General features: G+C 41.1%; 1 protein-coding gene and 1 long non-coding RNA gene across 5 annotated transcripts in view; one reads left to right on the top strand and one right to left on the bottom strand.

The window, feature by feature from the left end:
• The window catches only part of LOC306839969 (RNA-binding motif, single-stranded-interacting protein 3), a gene marked incomplete at its 3' end in the record, with an annotated part of 278,776 nt that extends 259,062 nt beyond the window's left edge, over nucleotides 1-19,714 (bottom strand). For 3 of the 4 annotated variants that reach the window (XM_079368934.1, XM_079368937.1, XM_079368936.1), the window contains exons 1-3: nucleotides 19,610-19,714; nucleotides 19,396-19,508; nucleotides 17,339-17,530 (exon numbers count right to left, since the gene is read on the bottom strand). In XM_079368934.1, the coding sequence (XP_079225060.1) occupies nucleotides 17,339-17,530; nucleotides 19,396-19,401 (198 nt within the window). In that variant the 5' untranslated portion in view covers nucleotides 19,402-19,508; nucleotides 19,610-19,714. Of the gene's footprint in view, nucleotides 1-17,338; nucleotides 17,531-19,395 lie in introns of all 4 variants that reach the window. The other variant, XM_079368935.1, reaches the window with a different exon arrangement.
• Nucleotides 19,059-22,661, top strand: LOC306839974. The gene is made up of 3 exons (XR_013781280.1): nucleotides 19,059-19,257; nucleotides 20,228-20,285; nucleotides 22,512-22,661. It is a non-coding gene; the product is annotated as an uncharacterized lncRNA (long non-coding RNA).
• Nucleotides 22,662-23,184: the final 523 nt, after the last annotated feature.

The raw sequence follows: 23,184 nt of genomic DNA, 5'->3' as shown, positions 1-23,184 counted from the left end.
AAAAATGTTAAACAAAAAAAAAAAAGATGTTTGCAGCTCCACAGTGGTTAGATAACGTTAACTTGCTCATTGGAGATGCTGAGCGTGTGAAAAGTCTCCCAAGATGTGTGTCTCTCACAGTGAACGTTCCTGTGCAGCGACCCTCATGAAACGAGAAGCAGCAGAATGTGACTCAGCTGTGGCTCCTCTGCTTGCCCTCCTTGTCTCTAATCCCCCGACGTCAGCAACATCGAGAGGGTGAGTGCACTGGACACTTTGGAACAAGGATCACAAACTGTCCCTGTGGGGGTGACTTACCAAGGGCAACAGCACACTGTAGGTCAGAGACTGGTATCGCTGCGCTGCATTGACCGGGCGAACAATCCTGTGGATAGCTGCTGCTGCTGTACTTTTAATAATAAAGTGCAAAAAAAAGCAATTAAGAACCAAATGTGGTTGGAATTGCTCGGTGATCCAATTAAAAGAAACGCCCTGCAGAAAGAAGTCGGCTTCTAATGAGCTAAAATGAACAGTGTTAGCCCTGCCTCCTCTTCACTGTCTTCATGTAAGAACTTCCACCTTTGTGCCTTTTTATAATTTCTTTGCTGCGGGCATGTCCTATCTGAAAGTCTGTGGAAAATAAATATGTGTATTTGGAGTTATTATCACACTCTAATTTAGCGTAATGAAAGTGCTAGCCTTCGCTGGCGGATGAGCCATTTTAATTTGAGCATCAAATGCAGGCTTGCATATTAATTACCTCATTTGCATAAATCATGTCACTCCACTCGGGATTCCAATTAAACCCTTGATTAATTGCTCGGCTGACCCGTTAAATAGAATCCTTTAAGTGGTTCAACAGGCCACCAAAGCCTGTTGACACACACGCACACACACACTCTCAAACACACATTTACTTTGAATAAAATTAATCTGAAGAAAAGGATCTGCTCGTTATGAAACGTGTGCATCCTCCTAAAAAGGTGTGAAACCTGCAGGATGGAACTCAACTCACCCAACTCACCAGTCACAAGTCAAGTTTGGTAGAAAGATGTTTTCTCTGACAAAAAAAATGATGTCATAAAATCCCAGCCACATTAAGATGTTTCAGAGTTTCTGCATGAGTGATCAGCATATGGCTGGTTTAGTATCACAGAAACCACAAAAACAGTTTGCACAGATGACTCGGAGAGAAAGTCACCAACAAAATAAACATAATAGAGACTTCTTGGAATGAACAAAACAACCCAAACACGTGCTTTATTCAAACTCTGCTCCTTCTGTGGTCGTGTTTACGCTGTGTTGTAGGGTCAGAAATGAGCTTTTGGTTCTCCTTGTTTTCACATAAACGCTCATAGACGCTGCTGGGATACAGCCGAACTGTGTGAAGAAGACTTGGATGTTTGTAGTGTTTCTTCTTCATGAGAACAAATATTTCCTCTTGTCAAATGTCCGTTCCATGAATATAAAGGGAATTAATTAAAGGCACAAAACAAAAAGTTTTAGGACTAAACGTGGATTGCCAGCTTTAACTCCAACATGTTTTTGTCTTTTTTAAATTGCATTGGTGTCAATCAGAATCTGGCTTTTGATTTTCTAGCAATTCTATAATTTATTTGAAAAATGAGAAAGATATGAAGACGTGACTTTGAATGTCAACACGGATTTTCTGCTTTCCCGATCGTACAACCAGCTACGTCCAATGACATCATGTCTACATGCAGAAATAACCAGGTAACTTTCAATGTATTTTTGCTCATACTATCACAGCCCTTAAAATCAAAGGGCTTTTTTTGCAAAAATCCTCACAATATATGCAAACATGGTTGATATGGTGTAATCAGATTTTCCATTGTTAAATATTGATATTAGTATTTGCATACAGTCTGTGTGAGAGAATGAGTGTCAGAAGAAGATCAACTCTCAAAGGACGGGCGACAGAGGTGCTGGTGGGGGGGTGTAAAGTATCTGGACCTGACTCCGTGCTGTACCTGCTGAATTTGGCAAGGACAGGTGCTGTCATCTGACCCGCTCTTCTCTTTTGGCTGGCTTAAATCCACCCCGAGCGAGCCGAGCCAAGCACATCGGATTAATATCTGCTGGCCTGTTCCATGGCTCTGTCCTTACATCACTGTCCTCTGCTGCTGCTGACTATACTGTGCAGCTGAGTCAACGGTCAACACAAATACTTTGATACTCGCGAAGAGGCAGACTCAGGTGGATGAGGGGAACATTTCTGCACACTTCTCTTGTATTTGAGCGTTTGCTCTGAGAAGGACGCAAATCTCCATAATTTGCTACTATATTTAGCATTTTGGGCTTTTTCTTAGTGCACCTGCAAGACAGGCCCTGGAATAAAGAAGGAAGTTTTTTTTGTTTTCCTTTTTCACTAGCCAAACTGGACTTCAGCCATTTGCAGCTGAGCGCCAAAGCCTGAAAAGGCAAGTGGTTTTGGAAGCCTGCAATACAGACTTGACTTTATTGGCCTCTGTCTCAAATAAAAAAAAAAATGTTTGCAATTGAATTTTCCGCTTTTAATGTATGTAATCAAAGAAAGGCAGGACGTTCTGTCCTTTATATGGCTCTGACTTTAAAAGTTGCACCAAGCTATAAATATAACTCCAGATGAGTGGAGGATGAGTCAATCTAGATACGTCCCAAAATATACTGCTTCAGTTTCTGAACCCGTATATTGCACTGAAACTCTCAAATCTGATTTCCTTGGCCTTTTTGAGCAGAGAGCCTATCATATTTTGTGACAAGTTTGTTAAATAAAAAGAAATGTTTTTTCTTTTTTTTGTTTCGCAGATTTCCCAATAGATCTGCTGAGGAGGAAAGTCATAAAAAATGTGTTATTTTAGAATTGTCCCTGAATTTGCTCGGATTGGCCTAGATGCATCTATTCTTCAATATCAAAAGCTCCCCACAGAAACAGTGTACTTTAAAGCATTAGAGGATCTCAGAGTTATCAGTCTACATACAGGAGCCTATAGCTTGCCAGCTTTTACTCTGGGAATTTTTCTCATAACAATAGTGAAGCCGCCTCGAGGCCCCTTTTTAAGCCTCGCTCATTTCATTTCCATCTCTATTGCTCTCTGAGTTCAGTTACATTTGGCTGTGCATCACCATGGCAGCGGATGTTGGACCTCACGCCCGATTTAGACATCATCCGGAGCGTTTCAGCAATGAGTGAGCCATAATCAGTCCCACTCTCCGCTGCTACAGCACTCAGAGTGGGCTCACTTTCCTCCTTAAGGTTTCTCCCGGGAGGAACGTCTGTGATCCTCTCTCAAAACATTCCTTTCATTCTCAAACAAACACATCCCAAAATTAGAGAGAGCGAGGAATGTTGGAATATGGACAAGTAGATTCGACTTTTTTTTTGTTGTTGTTGTTATTGTGTGTTAACAGGAGATTAAAAAAAAGCAGAAAAAAGACATCCGGAAAGAAAGAGGTAAAAAATAGCTCCAAGACATGAAGTTAGAGCCTGTAAAGTAGAAGTGAGATACATTCTCCTGTATGCAGTGTGTGTGACCGTGTGTGTGTGTGTGTGTGTGTGTGTCTGTGTTACATGGGTTTCTGTGACATAGCCTCCAGGTCCACAGTTCTGCAAAATGAGAAGCTTCCTTTTAAGGGTGATGGGAGGGGAATACGGAGGAGACACGGGGAGGGAAGGGTATTTTCGAGGCTGAATTTCCTAAATGAGATTTGGTAACCCTGGGCGCGACATTCATTCTGGGTCCCACCTCTGAAGGGAAAAGTAATTTCTGTGTCTCCCCAGTCTATGAAATCTATACATCCCAACCAGGGTGAAGAACAGGGCACAGGCTCTATGCTGGCTTGTCAATCACTGACTTCATTAAAACCGTTGTGGCTTGATCTGTCGTCGTTTCAGGGAGCACGTTGAAGTTTCTGCACGTCCCTCTGTTTAGAAGTCGTGAGATGATTAAAACTTGTTCTTAAAGACGTGACTTACATCCTAAGTATTTCAATCACTGGTTGAATGTAGCACATCTTCCATCGATATGGAGCAAATGCTACATGCTAACTTCATCATTAAACCCATATGCAACTTGTTGACATTTTCATCCCAGTATGCATCATTATCAAACAAGCAACGTCCAAAACCATTTCAGCACGTGTTCTGGATGTTTAACATTGCATAGGTCATTTTTTACTTCAATTTTCTTAAACATTGCCGCCATGTTGTCGTTTCTGTTGCTACGCGTCTAAAATGAGGTTAAAGCTGCATGAACTAACACTCCAATCTGAACCCTGTGCACACAACACAAAGGCTCAAAGATCCTAACACAATGAAGGTGATTAGCAACTGAGCACAAGGCCGCAACAAAATGAGCTCGCCGTCCAATAAAACCAGCAGTGTGCTAATAATAGGCTAATTCAGAAGAGTGTATAAAGAGGATCTGCTCCAGCTTTCTTGGCACAACAGTCCGTGCTCTAAATCCAACTCAGCACCCTTCCGATGGGATTTGCTAACCTTGTGCTAATGTGCCAATGACCCCGTCTCCAAGCTTTCTCCTCAAGGCCTGTTATGGTCTCCTAGGACAGCGATTAACATCATTGGAAGTGTTACTTAAGTCTGCTTGTGGGTGAGGTGAGTGCAGAAATGTTATATGTTAAATGATATTATAAAGATGTAGAGAGGAAAGGGGGCAGCCAATGATGAGTGAGTATAGCACCTGTCACTACAAAACCACAGAACAGAAGAGAGACCTGTAAAGTATACAGCCTACCTGGGGGAAGGCTTTACCGGGATAGGATAATGTCAATACACCTGTTTGGGGGGATCATGGATGTGGAAAGCCTTTGACAATTGCTCTGTACTTGGGCTGTCAAATGAAAATATGATTCATCTCTGAATTTTAGCAGTTAATGGTGATGAATTGCATTTTTATTACATGTTTAAAATTCCATGATTTTGCATCTTAAAACAGATTTTTTTAGTCAATATTAAAAACATTAAAAAAAAATCTTATGAGTGTCTTGATCTGGAAATGAAATGAAATGAAAAGAATTTTATGATTTTGAATCTTAAATATCTTTTTTTTTTTTTTTATTCTGAAGTTCTCCTCTGCTCCACCAGTGTTATCTGAAACCATGGCGAGGAGGAAACAGCTGCAGAGTGCTGCAAAATACAGCGTTCATTTCTGTTATGGATATCATTGTTACACACTAAGTTATCTGGGCTTCAACATACAAAACTGACTCACTGATGTCCAATGATCTCCGCTTCGAATTCATGACTGATTAATGATGAGACGCGCTGCATTTAAGTAACAATAATCAAAACACCTGGCTGAAGCCAAGTGATAAAAGCCAAAGTGCTGTGTTACTGAGTATTAGCCCTCATGTTACACATCTAATTCAATCACATGACTTGGTGAATATAAACTGTTGTATATTCAACACAATGCAGAGGGCAGAAATAGAACAGTAGGGGGCCTTTAAGGGGGGGGGGGGCTGCTTGAAAAAGTGCAAAGGAATAAGGGAGTCAATGGCAGCACGAGGAGAGTGTCATTGAGATTAGAGGGCAATCTGGATTAGTCAGAGGATCTGGGGCTCATGCTTCTGCCACGAGGCATTGGATGACACTTGCAAGAAAAATGCCAAGTCAGACAGAAAGTCTGACACAAAAAGTGTGTGACATTATTTCATTGATTTTTTTTTTTTTTTTTTTTTTTTTGAGCTCACTGAAGCCTTCTGCACTTTTAAAGCCAGAAAAGTTCCATCGTCATATTTTCATTTTCTCAGAAGGAAACCCCTATGGGTGGAGGACGGAGTTTAAATTGCCATACACTCTGCTAATTCACTGTGTAATAGCTCTCTGCTTTAATATCTTGAAAGTTAACAAAGCCCAGTCAAATATGTATTCTATCTGTTTCAGTATAACAAGCTCATATAACAAGCAGGCTAATAATACTTGAGAAATCACTTAATTACCACTCACTCTCCACAGCGCTCTAATTATAGCTTTTACAAAAGAGCAGCAGTAATGCACTTTTAAGTGTAATGGGAGTTTACCTAATTAGGCCTATCACACAGGCAAACGCATGCACACACACACACACACACACACACACACACACACTTACACACTGGTGAGAAAACTGTCATTTAGTAATTAGTAGTGGTGATGAAACCCTCTATTACCGTTTCATTTACACACCATCACAGGGCACAGGCGGCTGACCTGTGTGCTCACATACAGTCCAGCTTTGTTAACAGCTTTTTAAAACAGTAATATCTTTATGACACAGCTGTGGCCCGGCCCAGTGCGATCCATTTGGCTTTTTTATATCAACCATCAGTTTAAAGCCCGCACAGTATTTTACAATCATCCGCCCTTGAAACGGTGGCCTGACTGTATATGGCGATTGCTGGTGTTAATGAGTTGATCAGGCGTGGTCAAACGGCTGTCATTAATAGGGCTGGTCACACAGTATAACTAAGTTTATATTACTGGGAAAAGGGATTATAATAGAGGTGTTTGCACATATGATTACAGAGCCTGGATGACGCCCATAAGAGCTGAACAGCCAAGCAGCAAATCACCCAACCAGACAGCCATCAGTTTAAATATCTTTGTTTTATACCTCAATATAGATATGTGTCCTTCTTGGCCTCTCCAGTATAGTTTTAAAGATCAGGTTTTTAAAATTAGGAAATTGAAAAGTGTTGCCTGGATTACTTCTTATTGTCGCCAATATGAAGGAAATATTCTGCTGTCGCTAAATCTCCAAACATCTGGAAACCAACATGTGACCCTGAATATTGTGGATTCCTTTAACATTCGGTGTTTCTTTGAACACTATTGTCATGGATAAATCAGGAAGATAGCACTCATTCACCATTCAGATGATGTACTGTATATTCAGAAGCCTTCTGACTGTTCTTCCAGTAATGTAAATGGATTGACTGTTAAATACCATCCTGCCATTTAAGGCCCTATCCTGGGTTTAAAGAATAGACTGGGGTGAGACTGTGTGAGTGAAGATAAATAGCTAACTATCCACAACCTACCAACCAAACCAAACTAGTTGGGGCCGAACTAGTTTCTTTCTTACCAGTGTGTGTTTGCTAAACGTTGAGCTCATGGTTGATTAATGATGTTTTTTGGTAAATAATATAGTAATTATTTCAGTGTTGACCTGCTCCTTTTTTTTTTGAGTTAACATTTCTTGTCATGAACTGGTGTTATACAAATGACAGCGTGAAGAAGCTAGGACCCACAAACAGCATCCTTTCAGTTTGTAATCACTGGCAAATTCAGCTGAATTAAAAGTACAGCTTCTGAAGTGAATATAGGAAAACGACCTGTATGATAGGGACACTTTATTAATGTCACATGACTTTTGGACCAATCACAAAGAACTTCTTTTTTTTTGTTTCTAGCCAGGCAGGATTACATTCAAGTGCTCGTTGGAACACGTGAATTAGTGCTTGGATACAGATGGACACAGGATGATGTTTATTTTCTAAACATGTCTTGGCAATAAAAAAAAAAGGAAGGATTAGTTCAATTGCACATGAAATACTTTATAGATTCAAAACAGATTGATTTCTTCTATACTGATTTAAACGAGGCAAGAAAAACAACATCTGCAATGCAGTTCTCTTGGCGACGTGACACTCTGTGGTTTCTGTTCACAAAGGAAAACTATTGGTACTTAGAAAAGTACGTTGGGATGCCCCGCTGATTTCAGATAATAATCAAACACATAAACCCCACTGGATCTAAAGAGGAAACATCGTCACTGTTGTTGTTTCATGTTCGTCTTCTTTCATTCCATCTCTTGTTGGCACTGTTTCGACGGGAAACTATTCAGATCCGACTAACTTCACTGTAACGTTGCAGCCATTCGTTTCCGATCAGTACACCCTGTTTATGTTTTTTATGTTGTGATAAAAATGCAATAAATATCATCTTCAATATTTGGTTTCTTTTCAGTTTTTCCAGCCAAGTCCCATCTAAACACGAGGAAATATCGATGCTGAGGGCTTGATCATATCTAATCAAACCACATTTCCAAGTGGAAACAGATTGTCCAACTGGAAATATTTGAGTGTGTGTGTCACGACTAAACAGTGTGGCATCTGCCAGAGCAGACAGAACCGAGCGGAGGTCATACTCCCATGTGAAGGTCTTTGTCACGAAGGTGGCCTGAAAAGTACCGTTAATCTGTGTCAGGACGTTTCAGACTTTCACTTACTGTGGGAAGTAATTATCATTTAACAATGACAGGACCGGTCAGTGAGCTTGAATGTCATTTAGTGAGTCTGTTGCCTACTGCAAAACTACCCAAGGCTTTAATGTAGTTTATGTGAAAAGGCTGTGCAATGTCACAAACGCGATACAGAGTAAACAAACAGTTTGGTAGCAAATGCAAAAGAAAATCAAGGAAAAATGCAATAACCGCAGCTTCAGAGTCTGCCTCTGCTTTCTGCACAAATTGGATTTAAATCGAACCAGGAACCAAACACCAAGAGGAGGAAATGAAACATTGTGTATTTTTAGGGCAAATCAAAAGTACAAGCAGTTTAGTAGCATGACTAATAAGAAATTAAGCCAAGCGGTCTCCGTCTCTCTTTGTTCCAGCAGTGTGCAACTGGTTGAAAAAGCTCCTTTTAGGTTCTTTAACCTGATAAATAAATAATAAATAAAAACATGTGTGCATATTTGGCACATTACAGATCTTAATGATTGCATTACTTTGTTAAAAGAATGTTGTATGCACTGAATAAAAATGACAATAAGGTGCACACGTTTTTACAATGGTGTATGTACCATCAGTGTGAGAAACAGCAGAAAGCAATTATAAAGAAAAATAAGATGAACAGTAATAACAGATGGTTTTGTTTAACTAGATTTCTATTCTATTTTTCACTCTTTTAGTTAAATACTTAAAACAATAACATGCTCAGAGTGAGGATTCTTCCAAAGTTTTAGATTGACCTCATTTAAAAGAATTTGTTTCATGACTTTTAGTGCACATGAAGTACAATCCACTGCCAGAAATGAGATCATTAAAAAAATAGACATTCTCTGGCATCGTATACAAGTCTTTCGAAAACATTCCTTCCTGTGTAAACTAGGTTTGACTACTGCTAATGTAGCACATTTGGCAATTCTGCACGTCTTTCATGACCTTTCCTCTGCTGCCAAGTCATCCCAAACACACACAGAGAACAGTTCCCAGCCTCGGCACTGAGTCACACACAAACTTTGAACAACACACATGCCTCTACACAGTGCACATAGCAAACAGGGTGCACGATTCATTAAAAAAAAACTGAAAATGCAAAGGGCTGATTTATTTATTTATTTATTTCAATCAGTGCAAAGGATTTTCCAGATGGCCTCCTGAACAGGGTGTTCTCATGCTTATGTTCCCATGCCAAATTACTGGCCAGCAAATCACGTCACACGTCCAACAAACACTTCATTAAGAAGCAAATAAAAGCACGACAGCTTAGTGTCTAAATGACCTTAAGGTTTGAACATTTCTCAGGATGAAGACTCATGTATGTACGCAAAAAGGTCTCGCAAATGTAGAACAAAACAACGACAACCAAACAATCGGCACTCATTCAATGCATATCCACACTATTATCAGTCAATCATTTTATCTGAGAGACAGTTGTTATTGCTAACGTTGCTAACATATAAGAAATCTTTTATCTTGTTACTTTTGTTTTGCAGTCTCTTTCTTTCTGCCTCGCCTATTTTACTACAGAGGCAGATCATGGAAGACGGCTACTGTTTCTACTCGGGATGTTACTCACAACTCACTTCCAAGTTGATTCACTGCAAACTAAAGTAGAAACTAAAGCACGAGTTTTGAGTCTAAAATAATAGCATCTGCGGATCAACGTTGCCCAACCGCTCCGTGCTCTGGGATGCAGTCTGCTGCTGGTTTAAATCCTGGTCGTAGAGCTTCATAGAAGAAGGGAAGTAGCCAGAAAATGAACCAGAGCTCCAACCTCCAGATAGAGGTAGCTTGCTTACAGCTTACAAAAAACAACTAAAGAACGAATGAAAACAATATTATCTATTATTTCTTGTGATAACTGGCAAACCAACATGAAATCAATAAATCCTTTACTCAGTGATTCTGCCTGTAAAGTTGGGCTTTCCCAAATACCATTTTTTGTGCTCCGGACATTCAGTAGTTATCAACAGTAAATAGTGGTGTGGTGTGGCTCAATAATAATAATAATAATAATAGACACTGAACAAATGTCAACCAAAACACTGAATGTTGTTTAAATGCCATTCTGTGGGAGTAAAGGTCACCTGGGCAGGATGTTGAAGTCAGGAGGGACTGGAGTCATGACTGGTGACTCTGCTGAGTCCAATGAGCCCCTGAGGTCATCTGTGTCGAGGGGGGATTAGGAGCTCGCTGTGATCCCATCAAAGCGATGTGTCACCAGCACCGTGTCTTACCACCGAGCCGAACACTCCAGCAAGCACTGATCCCCTTAACTGACTCTCAGCGAGCCCGGAAACTAAGGCGAGCTGACAGCAGGGCTATTTTTGTGCCGAAATCGCCCCTGTTTGGACAGGGCCACAGATAAAGATGGCGGGGGCCCATACCATCGCTCTCTCTTAGAGAGAATACAAAAACAGAGTGAGGAGTCGAGTTTCCAACATTGCAGAAGAGCGCAACCTCTGGAAGCGACAGTTCCCAGAAACAGATGAGGGATAAATGTGTTGTGACAGTAGCTAATAAGGTCCCTTTCATCTGCTGGTAGTGTGTCTCAGTGTGTGTGTGTGTGTGTGTGTGTGTGTGTGTGTGTGTGTGTGTGTTAATGTTTCATTTATGTTTAAACTAAGAATTTGCTTTAAAGAAATCCCCCCAAAAAAAATGCACAAATGAGAGATAAATGGACTAACCAAAAGTGGCTGCTGTGTCTTGACGCACATTTGACATGCTTGATCATCCTCTCTTCTTTTATTTGACAGATAAAAGAGCCAATGGTCTAAAATAGCAGCAGGAACATGAATAATGTCTCTGAAGCCGCGGCCATGAAACAAACTATCACACTGCTTAGCATTACTGACTGCCTATCGCTGTTACTTAACAAAATGTAGCAGACTGTTTGCATCTGAATCATATTATTTGAGGTCCACATTTGCCTTGAAAGCTGAAGGTTGCAGTAATGCACCCATTCAGCGATCCGATCACGTGGAGCTAAGGATTACTTTTGAAAAGTGCAATACTTTTTGCACCTTCTCACTAATGATAATCCGTCCCTAATACAGGAGATCATGGACTAATGCCTGATTTTGGTCACCAAACTAGGCACTAACCCAATTACTTCCTGCTCTGGACACTCCAGAGACTGTATTTGACCTCACCTCACCTGATAGGAATACTGAGTGAACAGCAACAACGGTCCAGGTTCTATCATTAAATGAAGTGTATTCACTTTAAAACAACAAGGCTGTGACACATTGGGTGTCTAAACGCTCTAACATCTTGACTTCTGGCATTTTATTTTATATTTTTGTCAAATTAGCACTTTGCAGAAGTGTCAGAAGTGTCTGTTAAAATGTGTTCAGAAATAGGATTTAGCTTTGTGCTAAACTATATTGGTCGTCCATGAACTGCAGTAGCTCAGCAGTATTTGTGAAGACGTCACAGTGTATCCAAAACAACTCAAGCCTAACTTCTTCTAACTTATCGTGTAAAAGCAAGGACAGTTTGGGCTATTGTTTCATTGTCGTTGTTATCCAACATGTCAGACATGCCACGCTCACACACAAAGGAAGGCAATCATTTGGTCAATGCATGTTTAAATTGTTACAGTGAAGTCTGGTGCCAGTTACCATCCAAATAGCCTTTCTGCACAGAGCACATTTTAATCTGTAGCTTAATCAATCTAATGCGAAAAAGCTCATTCTGTCCATTTCTGGAGCCCCTGCGAATGAAGCAATAAATCTTTTCTCTTTAATGACCCTGCACACGTGTAGTTTTTAAGGTTAGAAACATCGAAGGGTTATGTCTTTCTACTGTCTGTTAACTGTCTACTATACTTCTCACAGTGAAACCGTATATGTTTCATGCATTGTAGACAGTTTCAGGTAAACTGGAATATTGATTTAGCTTTCGGAATCATGCAGATGCTCTGTGCAGACTCCTGGTTCGCTCCCCTCCACGACCCATCAGCCCACCTTCACTCCCCCTTCATATCCGGCCGATGGGTGAGGGATCGATGGCATGCCGGGATGCTATTAAAGCTGAGGCAGCCAGGCAGCCACAACTTCAAAAGCAAAGTGTGGGAGGAGAAATAACACAAGGTAATTATCCAGGCCCCGCTCGCTCGCACAGAGGTAATCTGTGGAGTGGAGGACGGGGGGGGGGGGGCGGTGGAGGTGGTGTTCGGGATGTCTGTCTGTATTTACCTCAACTCAATGCACTCTGCTCACTCCAGCGAAGCTAACAGACGAGACAAAAGTTCACCTTTAACACCTTTTTTTTGTAAAGTATATATTATCTGTCTGTTAAACTACTGTTGTCAGCTATGAGAGTTTACAGACAACACACCTGACGCTGCTGTAAAAGTCATCAGGGTGAATAAGAATCTCAACCTGTCATACTGTTACTGTAGCCAAATTGCCTCACAAGGAAAGCAGCCATCTGCTATTCCAGTCATCCTAAAAGTCATGATGAGAGAGAATCCATCAGGTGAAAACTCAAGAGAGCATCTGGATGACAAGTCAGCCCAAAGTCACCCAAAGTTCCACTTACACGACTGCGGCTCACGCGAGTTGATTTCATTGGTTAACAAACACGAAATCCAATCAAACACTTCGGAACATCTGCCACATTTTAATTCTCTGATTCCTCATTTGGGAGTGTATACGCAAATATTTCATTCAGAATAATGTCATGTAGTTTGCTCCCTCTCCTTCCTGAATGTTTCTTATTTTGTGTCATTGAATAACTGCTAACGACGACTGGTTCAACTATTCCACTCCGCGCATAAAAGACCAATCTCCATTCACTCTTTTCTAATGGTTAGACAACACAAATGATCACAGCTGAAAAAAGGTTGGTCGGTCTTTTACATACATGAGAGAAGGGGAAAAAAAACTCTAACAGTATTGTGCACGGACATAAACTCACTCACATACAGTAAGCTCTTAAAATAGAGAGCAATTATAAAAACTGCCGCATCAGCGAGCTAACTCCTATGTGAAGCTATAGGCTTTGTGCTTGCTGACTTATTTCTGCTTCCAGTGCAGGTAATGAGTAAAGGGCAGTAGGTTGTTATGACTCCAATTAGTGCAACACTTCAAATCACTGCTGTAGCTCATCATCTGCGGTGGTCTGCTGATGCTTTGAGAGCTCAACAAAACTAATTGCTGCCGTAATGAGCACACACCGAGGCCACTGCACTGAAGGGTGCTAGCAGAAACAATCGCTTGGGGTTGGTTTAAAGGTCGCGTACAGCACTTCGACTAGTGTCGCGAGTTGGCCCAGAGGTCAGGAGACCGAGGTTGTGGTTCCAAATGCAGGGTCAGCTTTAAGACCCGCCCAGCCGATGACAGAAAAACTCCACCATCTATTCTATCCAAAAAAAAAAAAAAAAAAAAAGGATTCTTTAAGGCAGAGCTTATCTGTTTCTTTCAATTAGCACCTAAAATGGAGATATTTAAAGGTAGAAATATTTATTTATTTTTGTATGCAGTAATAGCCCCTCATTTATTGGTTTGCTGTTTTTCTTTTGGTTTGGACTGATAAAATAAGATAATCCTTTATTAATCTCGCAAACTGAGAAATTGACAGTGTTACAGCGGCAAAGTAGGATATAGCGGAAGAAAATCTTACAGTGCAAAATTAAATGAGATAAAAAATATAAGAATGTAAAAAAAAATGTGCATCAAAAAAATTATTAAAAGAGCCAGTAACTTAAAGCTAAACTGAGGGGGGCGCAGGTGGTTAAGTGCGCGCGTCCCCATGTATTGAGGCCACAGTCCTCACGCGGGCGGCCCAGGTCCACGTCTGGCCTGTGGCTCTATTCCCGCATGTCCATCCTCTCTCCCTGATTTCCGTCTCTATCCACTGTCCTTCCTCTGTAATAAAGGCGCAAAAAAAATGCTCAATAAAAAAAAAAGTCTGTTTTAACTGACGTAGTCTTCAATAGTCACTTGAATATGACAGTGAGTGGAAACCTTTTTTTTCTTTTTTGGCCCCATCCTTGATCCGAGCACTCCCTCTCACATCTTCAGCTTATTGAGATAGTTGTAGTTTTTGGTCCTGGCTATTCAGATTGTAAAGACAGTTTTCAGATTCAGACTGTCAAATGTCTTTTTACCACCTGACATTCTTCACCTTAAGGCGAGAGCTGACTTCAGACAGTGAACCACAGCTCCTCTGACCCTGAGCGCACCGATCAGACTACGCCACCTCCTTCTCCATGATATATCACTGTAAACAACGAGGCGTGACAGGCCAGAGGCGAGCACTCTTTAACAAGGCCAAAACACTGGTCCACTTCCACCGATGACACTTTGACAAATATACTCTGCAGAATAATCAATGACACCACGGCATGAGGAGCCCGTCTGCCACCCTGCTGCTCAGGCACAGACCCAGGCTTACACTCCGACAGACATGCTTCTGTATGTTTCAGCAGTTGTTGACTCGGCTGTAAGTGAAGTTAAAGAGAGGTCATAAAACAAAGATGCTACTTATTCCTTTCACATACATGAACACCCTCAAAACTTTAACAAAAGGACCTTTGAGCTGTTGGTGCATTATTGAGTTGTGTCGAAGAATTTGTCTGATAACTGTAGAATTAAAATCAATGTTTGATATTGCGAGCTGAGAGCTTGTTTGAAAACTTGCCTCACAGTGTGGCACCACCAACCGTGCTGAAAAGAAAATGCCGGGGTACAAGATGTACTCTGTGTGCTTGAGATTCTGCAGCGAGGAACGAACAACAACAGAACGGCTTTCATCGTGCGTCGACAAAAAAAAAAGATACTCTAACACATCAGTGCACAATATAAGCAGACATTTAGTGTCAATGTTGGATTTAAAGAGCGTAGCGCTGAGGTTCAATACAACTTTCAAAGCCAATTGTTGGAACTCATTGTGTGAATGCAACCAGAAAGCCCTGCAGTGTGTGTGTGTGTGTGTGTGTGTGTGTGTGTGTGTGTGTGTCTGTGTGTGTGTGTGTGTATAAGCTTGTTACATTGAGCCAATTACATCAGAGAGAAGAAGCGATCTCTTCTCCAGCAGTGAGCAGAGTGTGTATTGAATTTCCTTACAAGACGTCTACGGTATAGGATTTCAATGAACTGTCTGAGAAAACCTCGGCATTCTCCTTTACACTTACAGATAGTTGAACCATGCACCGCAGGTTATGAAGGTTTTATTAACCTCTGACACTCTAACACCATAACTATGACATGAATTAGTTTAAGGCTGCCTGTGTGGAGCGCAAACTGTTGAATCTAAGGCGACCAAAGGCTACTATACGATTCCACATCTCGTTTCCACAGGCTGCAAATGAATTGTTAAGGAGTTGCAGAGGAGTGAGGCACCTTGCATCCTTACTATCTCTGCTGAGAGTTACCGATGCAAAACAGGAACTAGAAGGCATAGGTAAACAAAATACGGCCTGATGGCGGCAGTCGATGCTGCAGGCATTGTCCTGAGACTACTAAAATGTCCGCTCCAATGTAGAAGTTGTTGCTAACTTCAGGGCTGACCCCCGTCATATGAACCTATCAGCAGCAAGCAGAGGAGCCTGACTCAAGTCTTGAGGAGTCGGGGTGTTACTGTTGCACACGCATTCACCCTGCCACTTCTAACAGCTACCGATCACTCGTGATAACTTAACTGATACACACACACACACTTAGTGAGCTCCATTCTCCCTCTTTGTATCATGTCATGGTGAAGTGTAGACACCTGAAGAGAAGGCCCCATTGGACGTCTCTTTAAAAATCTTATTTCAACCTAACAGTCCACAGTCACAGAGCGATTTGTTCTGTCCTTTACATTTTAAGTCCCTCATCTTCCTCCCTCCTTCCGTTAAACCGCGGAGCCACCTCTGACCACATCACTATGGTAACCATCGACTCATTGAAATAAAATCATTCATTTTACATTAACATGACAAGACAAAAGTGTGGCTTGAATTTTAAATTCAAAGGGCATTTTTTGAGCTTGAAAGAGTCATGTTGAATTTAAAGGCTGATGAAAAAGTTATCCGATCAGTTGATTCAGAGTTCAATAATTGATGACTCTTCGACGATCAAAATAGTCATTGGTACAGATGAGATATCTGACAATAGCAAAAAAAAAAAGAACATTTTCATGATGTTGACTTACTGTATGTATAAAGGTGGGCCGCTTTAATAGAACCAGTGGAAAATAATTCTGCAGATTGAGTAAAAAGGTTTAAAAAGTAGCCGGCTTTGAAAAGATGCAATGACTAAATTAATCATATTGTTTTACATTTTCACAAGTGTTGATTTTAATTCCAAAGAAAGTCTCTGTTCCTCGCCAAGATGAAGCCCCTAAAGGGTTACGTGTTACTGTTTGCTCAAAAGGACTCAAAATTGATACAGCAAGCCATGACAAGCATCCCATTCACAGCTGCCAGCAGCAGTCAGTCCCGTCATCAAGTGAATGTTTTCGTATATCTGTGCTGTTTATTCTGCTGCTATCTCCTCTCCGCTCCGAAGCCTATAGAGCCTCTCAGGCTGATTGACAGAAAGAGGTTCAGACTCCTGCCAGAGAAGCATGATTGACTTTCCTGAGATGGATGAGAGCCAGTGAGGATTTTTACTGTCACTCTTTGGACGTGAAGAGGGCTCCAAGATGGCAGAAGGTTAATGTTCTTAAGAATCAGCGCTCCCATGTGAAGACTGCTTCGGCTAATTTACGTCATAATAAGCCCGTCTTCATCTAAAGATCACAGATGAGGTTTGTAGTGTGCAGAGCTTCGAGGTATGCTTACCGTGGCAGAATTGCAAAAACAGTACTTCCTTAAAAACCACTGAAGCCAAAACCAAATGTCGCTACCTATAGTTTCACTTTATCTTGCAAAGACTCTTAAGATAGTCCTTCACCTGCTGCAGTGGCTTAGCCATATATCCCTGCATCAACTTTTACAACACCACAAAACACGTCAACTCCAGAGCCACTTGACCTTTAGCACTCCAAAAGACAACGTGTGTCAATGTATAGGAAATGTCACCCAGCTGAGCTCAACAGACCGAATCTCATCACTCAGCACAAACATGGAGACACACCCTGACACAAACACACAGCAGCAGCAGCAGCTGTGGTTGCACCATTCAGGTTCTCTAACTCACCTTTTTGTTGTCTCTCTGGCTCGCTAACTGCCCGTCCCTGCTGAGGTTGTCAGCAGAAGGTTGTCTGCTGCAGGTATCCGTCTGCTGCTCGTCCAGTTCATTCTGCTGGTTGGCCTCTGGTGGAGGAGAGAGCAGAGGGCGAGGCTCCAGCTCCTCAAGACCACTCTGGACCTCCATCTTCCTCTGCTGTGCCTTGATAAGGAAGAGTAAGATGGAGAAGAATTCATTTGCCTGCACACAAAGAAATCTGTGATTTTTCTTTAAAACCACCTGATCAAAACACACATCGACTAGCTTAATGGCTTTAGTGTTCACTGATGCACTACTGCATGCAAGAGGAGAGAAAATACTGTCTGGACATGATCAGAAACTGGAAGAGAAAATAGATACCGAACAGAATGTAAAATAACGCACTGTTGTTCAGAGAGACCTGTCCTACATTTAGGTCTTATAAAAAACACTCATTATTTTTCACCGGTGAGCAAAATTCTTCAAACCATCCCCGTGAATACAAATGAAAGCATTGTTATGGTAATAATGATATTAAGACCAAAAAAAAGTAAGCAACTTTAATGCAATGCATTACAGAAAACACCAAGTCAGAGAAGACTGTGATAAAATATCATTTTCCTTTGTTTTTGATTTATAATACAGAATACACCCAGAGCTTCAGTCCCTTATAATAAAAACGGTATCTTTATGTCAAGACTAAACGGATCAAACATGATCAGAAACAGCTGCTGGATGTGTGTTTTGTTGTCTTGAAATTTGTTGTAATCCAATGCAGAAAATGTTCATAAAATCCAAAATGCTCTTATCAGACCCAACGTGTCCATAAAAACATCAAACGAAGACATCAAAAATGTGCTTTGAAATGTGCTGACCAATAACTCCTGCATGACGAGTCATCAATTTTGGGAACAAGAAACTGTGGGAAAGCAATATGTCTTTCGTTTAATAATAAAGGAGGCTCCCTTTACATATATGGGAAAGTAAGCACATGAAAGACAGGAATATATTTGATTTACTTTTCGCCTGTCATAGATTGAGGGTTCTGGTATTTTGCATGCTAGTTCACCGTCATGGGTGACTGTCCCAGTCTTAATGTGTAATGTTAATTCACTGTTGCATGTCAGTCAGACCTGATACAGGTTTTGTTTTTTTTAAGTTTGTGTGTTTGTTTCGGAAGACTTGTTGTTCACTCCGGGAGGCGCCTTAACCTCACAGGTAAACACACCTGTTGGCCCGAGTCAATTATCCCCCCCAGTAACGTAGGCCTATAGTGCTGGTTCACCTTCTTATTGACAACTACTATTTAGACCAGTGGTGTCCAAACTTTTTTTCTTGCGGGCCAAAATTGTCGCGTTAGAATCGCTCAGGGGCCACAGGGTTTTTTTGTTTGTTTTTGTTTTTTTTAAATATTGGAAGGAACTTTTTGTATTTTGACCTCTTCAAAAAATAATGTAAATACAAAATAACTAATTGCAGTGGGAAACTGCTGTGTTCTAATTTTTTTGGAAAGAATAGTCAGGCTTTTATAGGTCTCCCTCGCTGACATGAAAAAGAAAAAAAGAACGAAATATGCCATCTGATGAGACCTGGGGCCAAAATCTTCTGATTCTTCGATTTGAAGTCAAGGGCCACAAAAAATATCCACTCAAGGGCCACAAATGGCCCCCGGGCCGCACTTTGGACACCCCTGATTTAGACTAATGCATACTAATTTTGACTTATTTTAAGAGCCATATCATAAAAAACATATAAGAATATTTACTACCGCTCGTTACCTAACTGGACATTTTGTGCAAAACCTTAAGAAGTTTGGCTCCTTCCTGAGCTGTTGCTGCTGATGAGCATCCGCCTGCTCTGCCTCTAAGCTACAGCTGCAGACAGCTCGTTGGACATTTTCCTTCACACAGGTAAAAACAACTATGAACTCAGGATACGAGCGACTTCGCTGACGGGGATCAAATTGTCCGTGCTATTACGGTACCTGAACAGCGAGGTGGCTCAGTGGCTAATACTGTAAACAAGCTGCAAAAAGAGTGAGGAAATACCTCCATGACTTCTCAGGCTCCTCGCTATGTCAGAAGCATATCGAGAGGAAGATGCGGTAGTGCAACTTGCTTTACATCTCTGTGGTTGCTGTGACGCGGAAAGCCACGAGAGTCTGGGGCAGAATAAAAAAGGCAAGCCAGTTAATTTTAGTTGTCTGAGAAGTTATTCCGTCAGAAACCGGTCGGAGAGAATAAAAGACACTTCATTCACTACCGAAGAGAAAGCAGTTCACGGTGCCAAAAGCCGCACAACTCGCCGCCGCCGCCTCCGCTGCTGCTGTCAGGGCGGGCGTGGCCCCGCGAGCTGTCACCAAACGAACCCTCCTCCCGGTTACATCGAGCCAGTGTCAAAGTGGTGCCTTCAGGTGCACCTGGAAATGTCCTGTAACCAAGTGGCAAAACGTTTTTAATAAATTGCAAATGGGGTTTTGTTGTTTGTTTGTTGTTTTACCTTCACTTAGGCTCAGTTTAAAAACAGCTTGCCGCTATACACATATACAATGTGTTTACAATATGTCATGAACAAGGTTATTAACTTGGACGAACCTTGTATGACTCACTGACACCTCTATGTTAAATAACAAAATCACAGTGAGGGTTTATGCGTCAAGATCAACAAGGCTTACATTTCAATGTTATTCTGTATCATCCTTTTTTTTTTTACATTTGAGTGTGTATTTGGAGTGAAAATGCTATAGCTGAATTGCATTTTCTATATTACACTATAACACAACATAGTTCTGAATTACTTAAGTTGATTGCGAAAGTGAAACATTGCAGATCTAACAAGTAGACTACTAAAAGACCTATCTTTATTTATTTTTCCCCACAGGTATTGAAAGCAGCCAAAGCTCCACTACCTTGGGAGGAGCCACCGGATCCTGTTGGAGGTGAGGTTGACCCAGGCCAGCTACAGGTGAACAGACAGTGCCATCGCTGAGTGAAGAGGTAGTTTAAATTTAACCTATAGTGTTGGGGTTATGCTTCAAATATAAACTAATTTCATAGCAGCTGAAAGTAATCACTAAACACAACTTTGAGAATGTACTTTGTGTTGTGGCTAAATGTGCCCATGCACATGGAAATTCATTTTCCATATTGCAACTTTGAAAGTTAATGATAATAGTGTAACCTGTGTGGGTGTCATTTTACCATGATACTATAATCAGGCTTATATCATTATTTTGAACACACATTTGTTTTATATTAGTGCTTAAATTAGCATAAATATCATATATAAACCACTTTGATTCATCTTACTATCCCTCGGTGGAATTCCAACCCCAGAGGTTTGAAAACAATTGAGAAAGAATTACTGTCAGTAACCAGTAAACCTCAATAATCACCACAAGGTGGCAACATAAACTCAAGAAACATGGAGTAAACCAAGACATGTTTCAACTTCACTGGTTTGGATATGTATAGAAATTTTAATACCCACAAAAACAGACCTTGTTAATGTTAATTTGATTCTGGGGCATGTAGCTGTTTCATGGTCCTATTTTTTTCTGTGTGTGTGTGTGTTGGGAAGACATAATTAGACTCCAATAGGTACACTTAAGTATTTGTATATGTTTATATAACTACATTTTATGCTCTTTGGATCATTGTGCTCAGATGCTAATACTGTTAAGGTTATTGATTAATTGGATTATTGTGTACTGTGTTTACCCCAAAGAGGGATCCTCCCAATCTGCAGGGAGGTTATAACATGAGGAGAAATCATATGGGGTGTTGGTCTATTGTGCCATCTTTATTGCTTTCTTTTCTGCCTCAATTTAGAGACCATATTCGATAATCATCTCATCCAAGCAGACTGAAAGAATTCCCCCCAATAGAACAACTGCTCTGACAGGCGGATCTTCATCTGTTACAGCCGAGCTGCCCCTGCCAGAGCGGGCAGACAGACAGTCAGAGAGGCAGGTGGAGGAGCAGGAGACTGGGCCCTGTACTCTCAGGCCTCTCAGCATATCCAGACAGGCATGTGTCCTCTGTGTAAGCCAGCAGGGACACACAGTCAGGCATGTCAGTGGCCCCAGCCGGCACCAGCAGATGTTTTTCTGGGTATTGTTGTTCCGCTTCTCCGATAATTGTTTTCCTTCAGGGCCAGCCTGCGGGACAAGGTGCCAGGTTGTGTTGTGGGAAGGAGTAATGGAGGGATGGCGAGACAGGGTATATGATCAATCAGCTACGTCGTTGGAAGCTGTTCTACGCAGACTGTCCATCTTTTTCCTTGTGCTCAATTTGGCTTCAAATACAACAGTACAAATGGAGACCCTTGATTTCATGTTGTAGAGAAAAAAGGCTTGTGTAAATTGTGGTTGTGAACTGTCATTCAAAAGCTGTGAAGGAATTTAAGGAATAGTTTTTGCTGCAGTAAGATGGAAAACTGAGTTCAGAAAATACAGCATTTTATGTAAGACCCCATTTGATATGAAATGATTCGTCCACACTTCTGCTGAAGCCTAAAGATGAGATCAGTAATTTAGGATGGTAATAACATTTTCGCAAGAGTAATACCATAAATATCTGGATATTGTTTTCATTACTTTTATATGATTATAGGTTTATACATCATGGTGAATGCAATTGCTCCTGTGTGACAGTTTTGCATCTTGGTATTGTGAAGTCAGTTTACCCTCACAGACACTTAGCGGTTTGTTAGAAAACAGCTTATACCCTCCAACTGTGTAAGACTCGGGAGTGTTATCCTGTGATTCCTTGTTGCCCTCTTAATTAGCACAGTGAACCACAGAAACCCTTGCGATAAGGTCAAATGTTCTGCAGATCTTATTCAGAGCAGAGACAGAGATGAGCCACTAGGGGGCACTTTGGGACTTTTGTTTGAAAGCAGAAGCAACAGAGCCTCTTATTGAAGGAGTAAACTGCGACTAAAGTTTAAAGTTACTGCTTTGAACATTTTGTACTCTCAAAATGAAATGATGTTTTTGCAGGGATTTTCCTTTTTTTTTCCTTTTCCTTCTTGCAGTTCTTTATTGTCACCAATTAGTACTGTACCTGCTTTTATTGCAGGCTGTCATGGCTTATTTGAAATCCTTTCTAGCTACCTCATCACTCAATGTTTCTGTATTTGTTATCTCTTTTTGTCTTTTCAGGACCAAACTGACAAGATGTGCTGCCACCTTCGACTAGAAGATGCACAAGTTCAAGAGATGGGTCTCAAGCAGAAGCTGCTCTCATCCGTCATCTTTCCAGGGGACACCTCTGGGAGACTTCAGCCATCACTAAAAGCAAGTGCCATGATGTTCAGATTTTTACAGACTGACGCAAGATGTAAGTAATTTTGTTCCAACCGTGTTTTCATGTTTTTTTATATATATATATATATATATTTATATAAATATATAATTGTAGGTGTTAAGAGCGTTGTTAAGAGCATGTGGGGAAGGCAGACAGAAAAAGCTGCAGCCATGGAATCTGCTGTTCACACGCAGAGCATTGGATGAAGACTGTATTTCATAATATGCCATCACTGCCAATAGATGCAAGTGAAAATAGAACCAATGTCACATCTGCCTCTTCACAATTTTTTTTTTTTTTTTTTTGCGCCGTGCAGCATCAATTTGTCTCCTCCTATAGTGAACATCATCCATGCCATACAGCAGGTTTGGACCCTGTTGCTGTGTGTTGTCTGTATTTCTGGTTGTTTGGTGCCTTTAAAGCTGCCTGAGGCCCTGTGGCTCGACTGGGTCACACAGCAGCCTTGTGAAGTTGTGGCGGTTGCCAGCATGTCTGACTGTACAAGACGAGGCTCAACAGTCTAGCCTG

Source organism: Symphodus melops (genome assembly GCF_947650265.1).
Source record: "Symphodus melops genome assembly, chromosome: 18".
Classification (NCBI taxonomy): Eukaryota; Metazoa; Chordata; class Actinopteri; order Labriformes; family Labridae; genus Symphodus; species Symphodus melops.
Note: the sequence above shows the minus strand (reverse complement) of the source record. Positions and strands in the feature narration are given on the sequence as shown.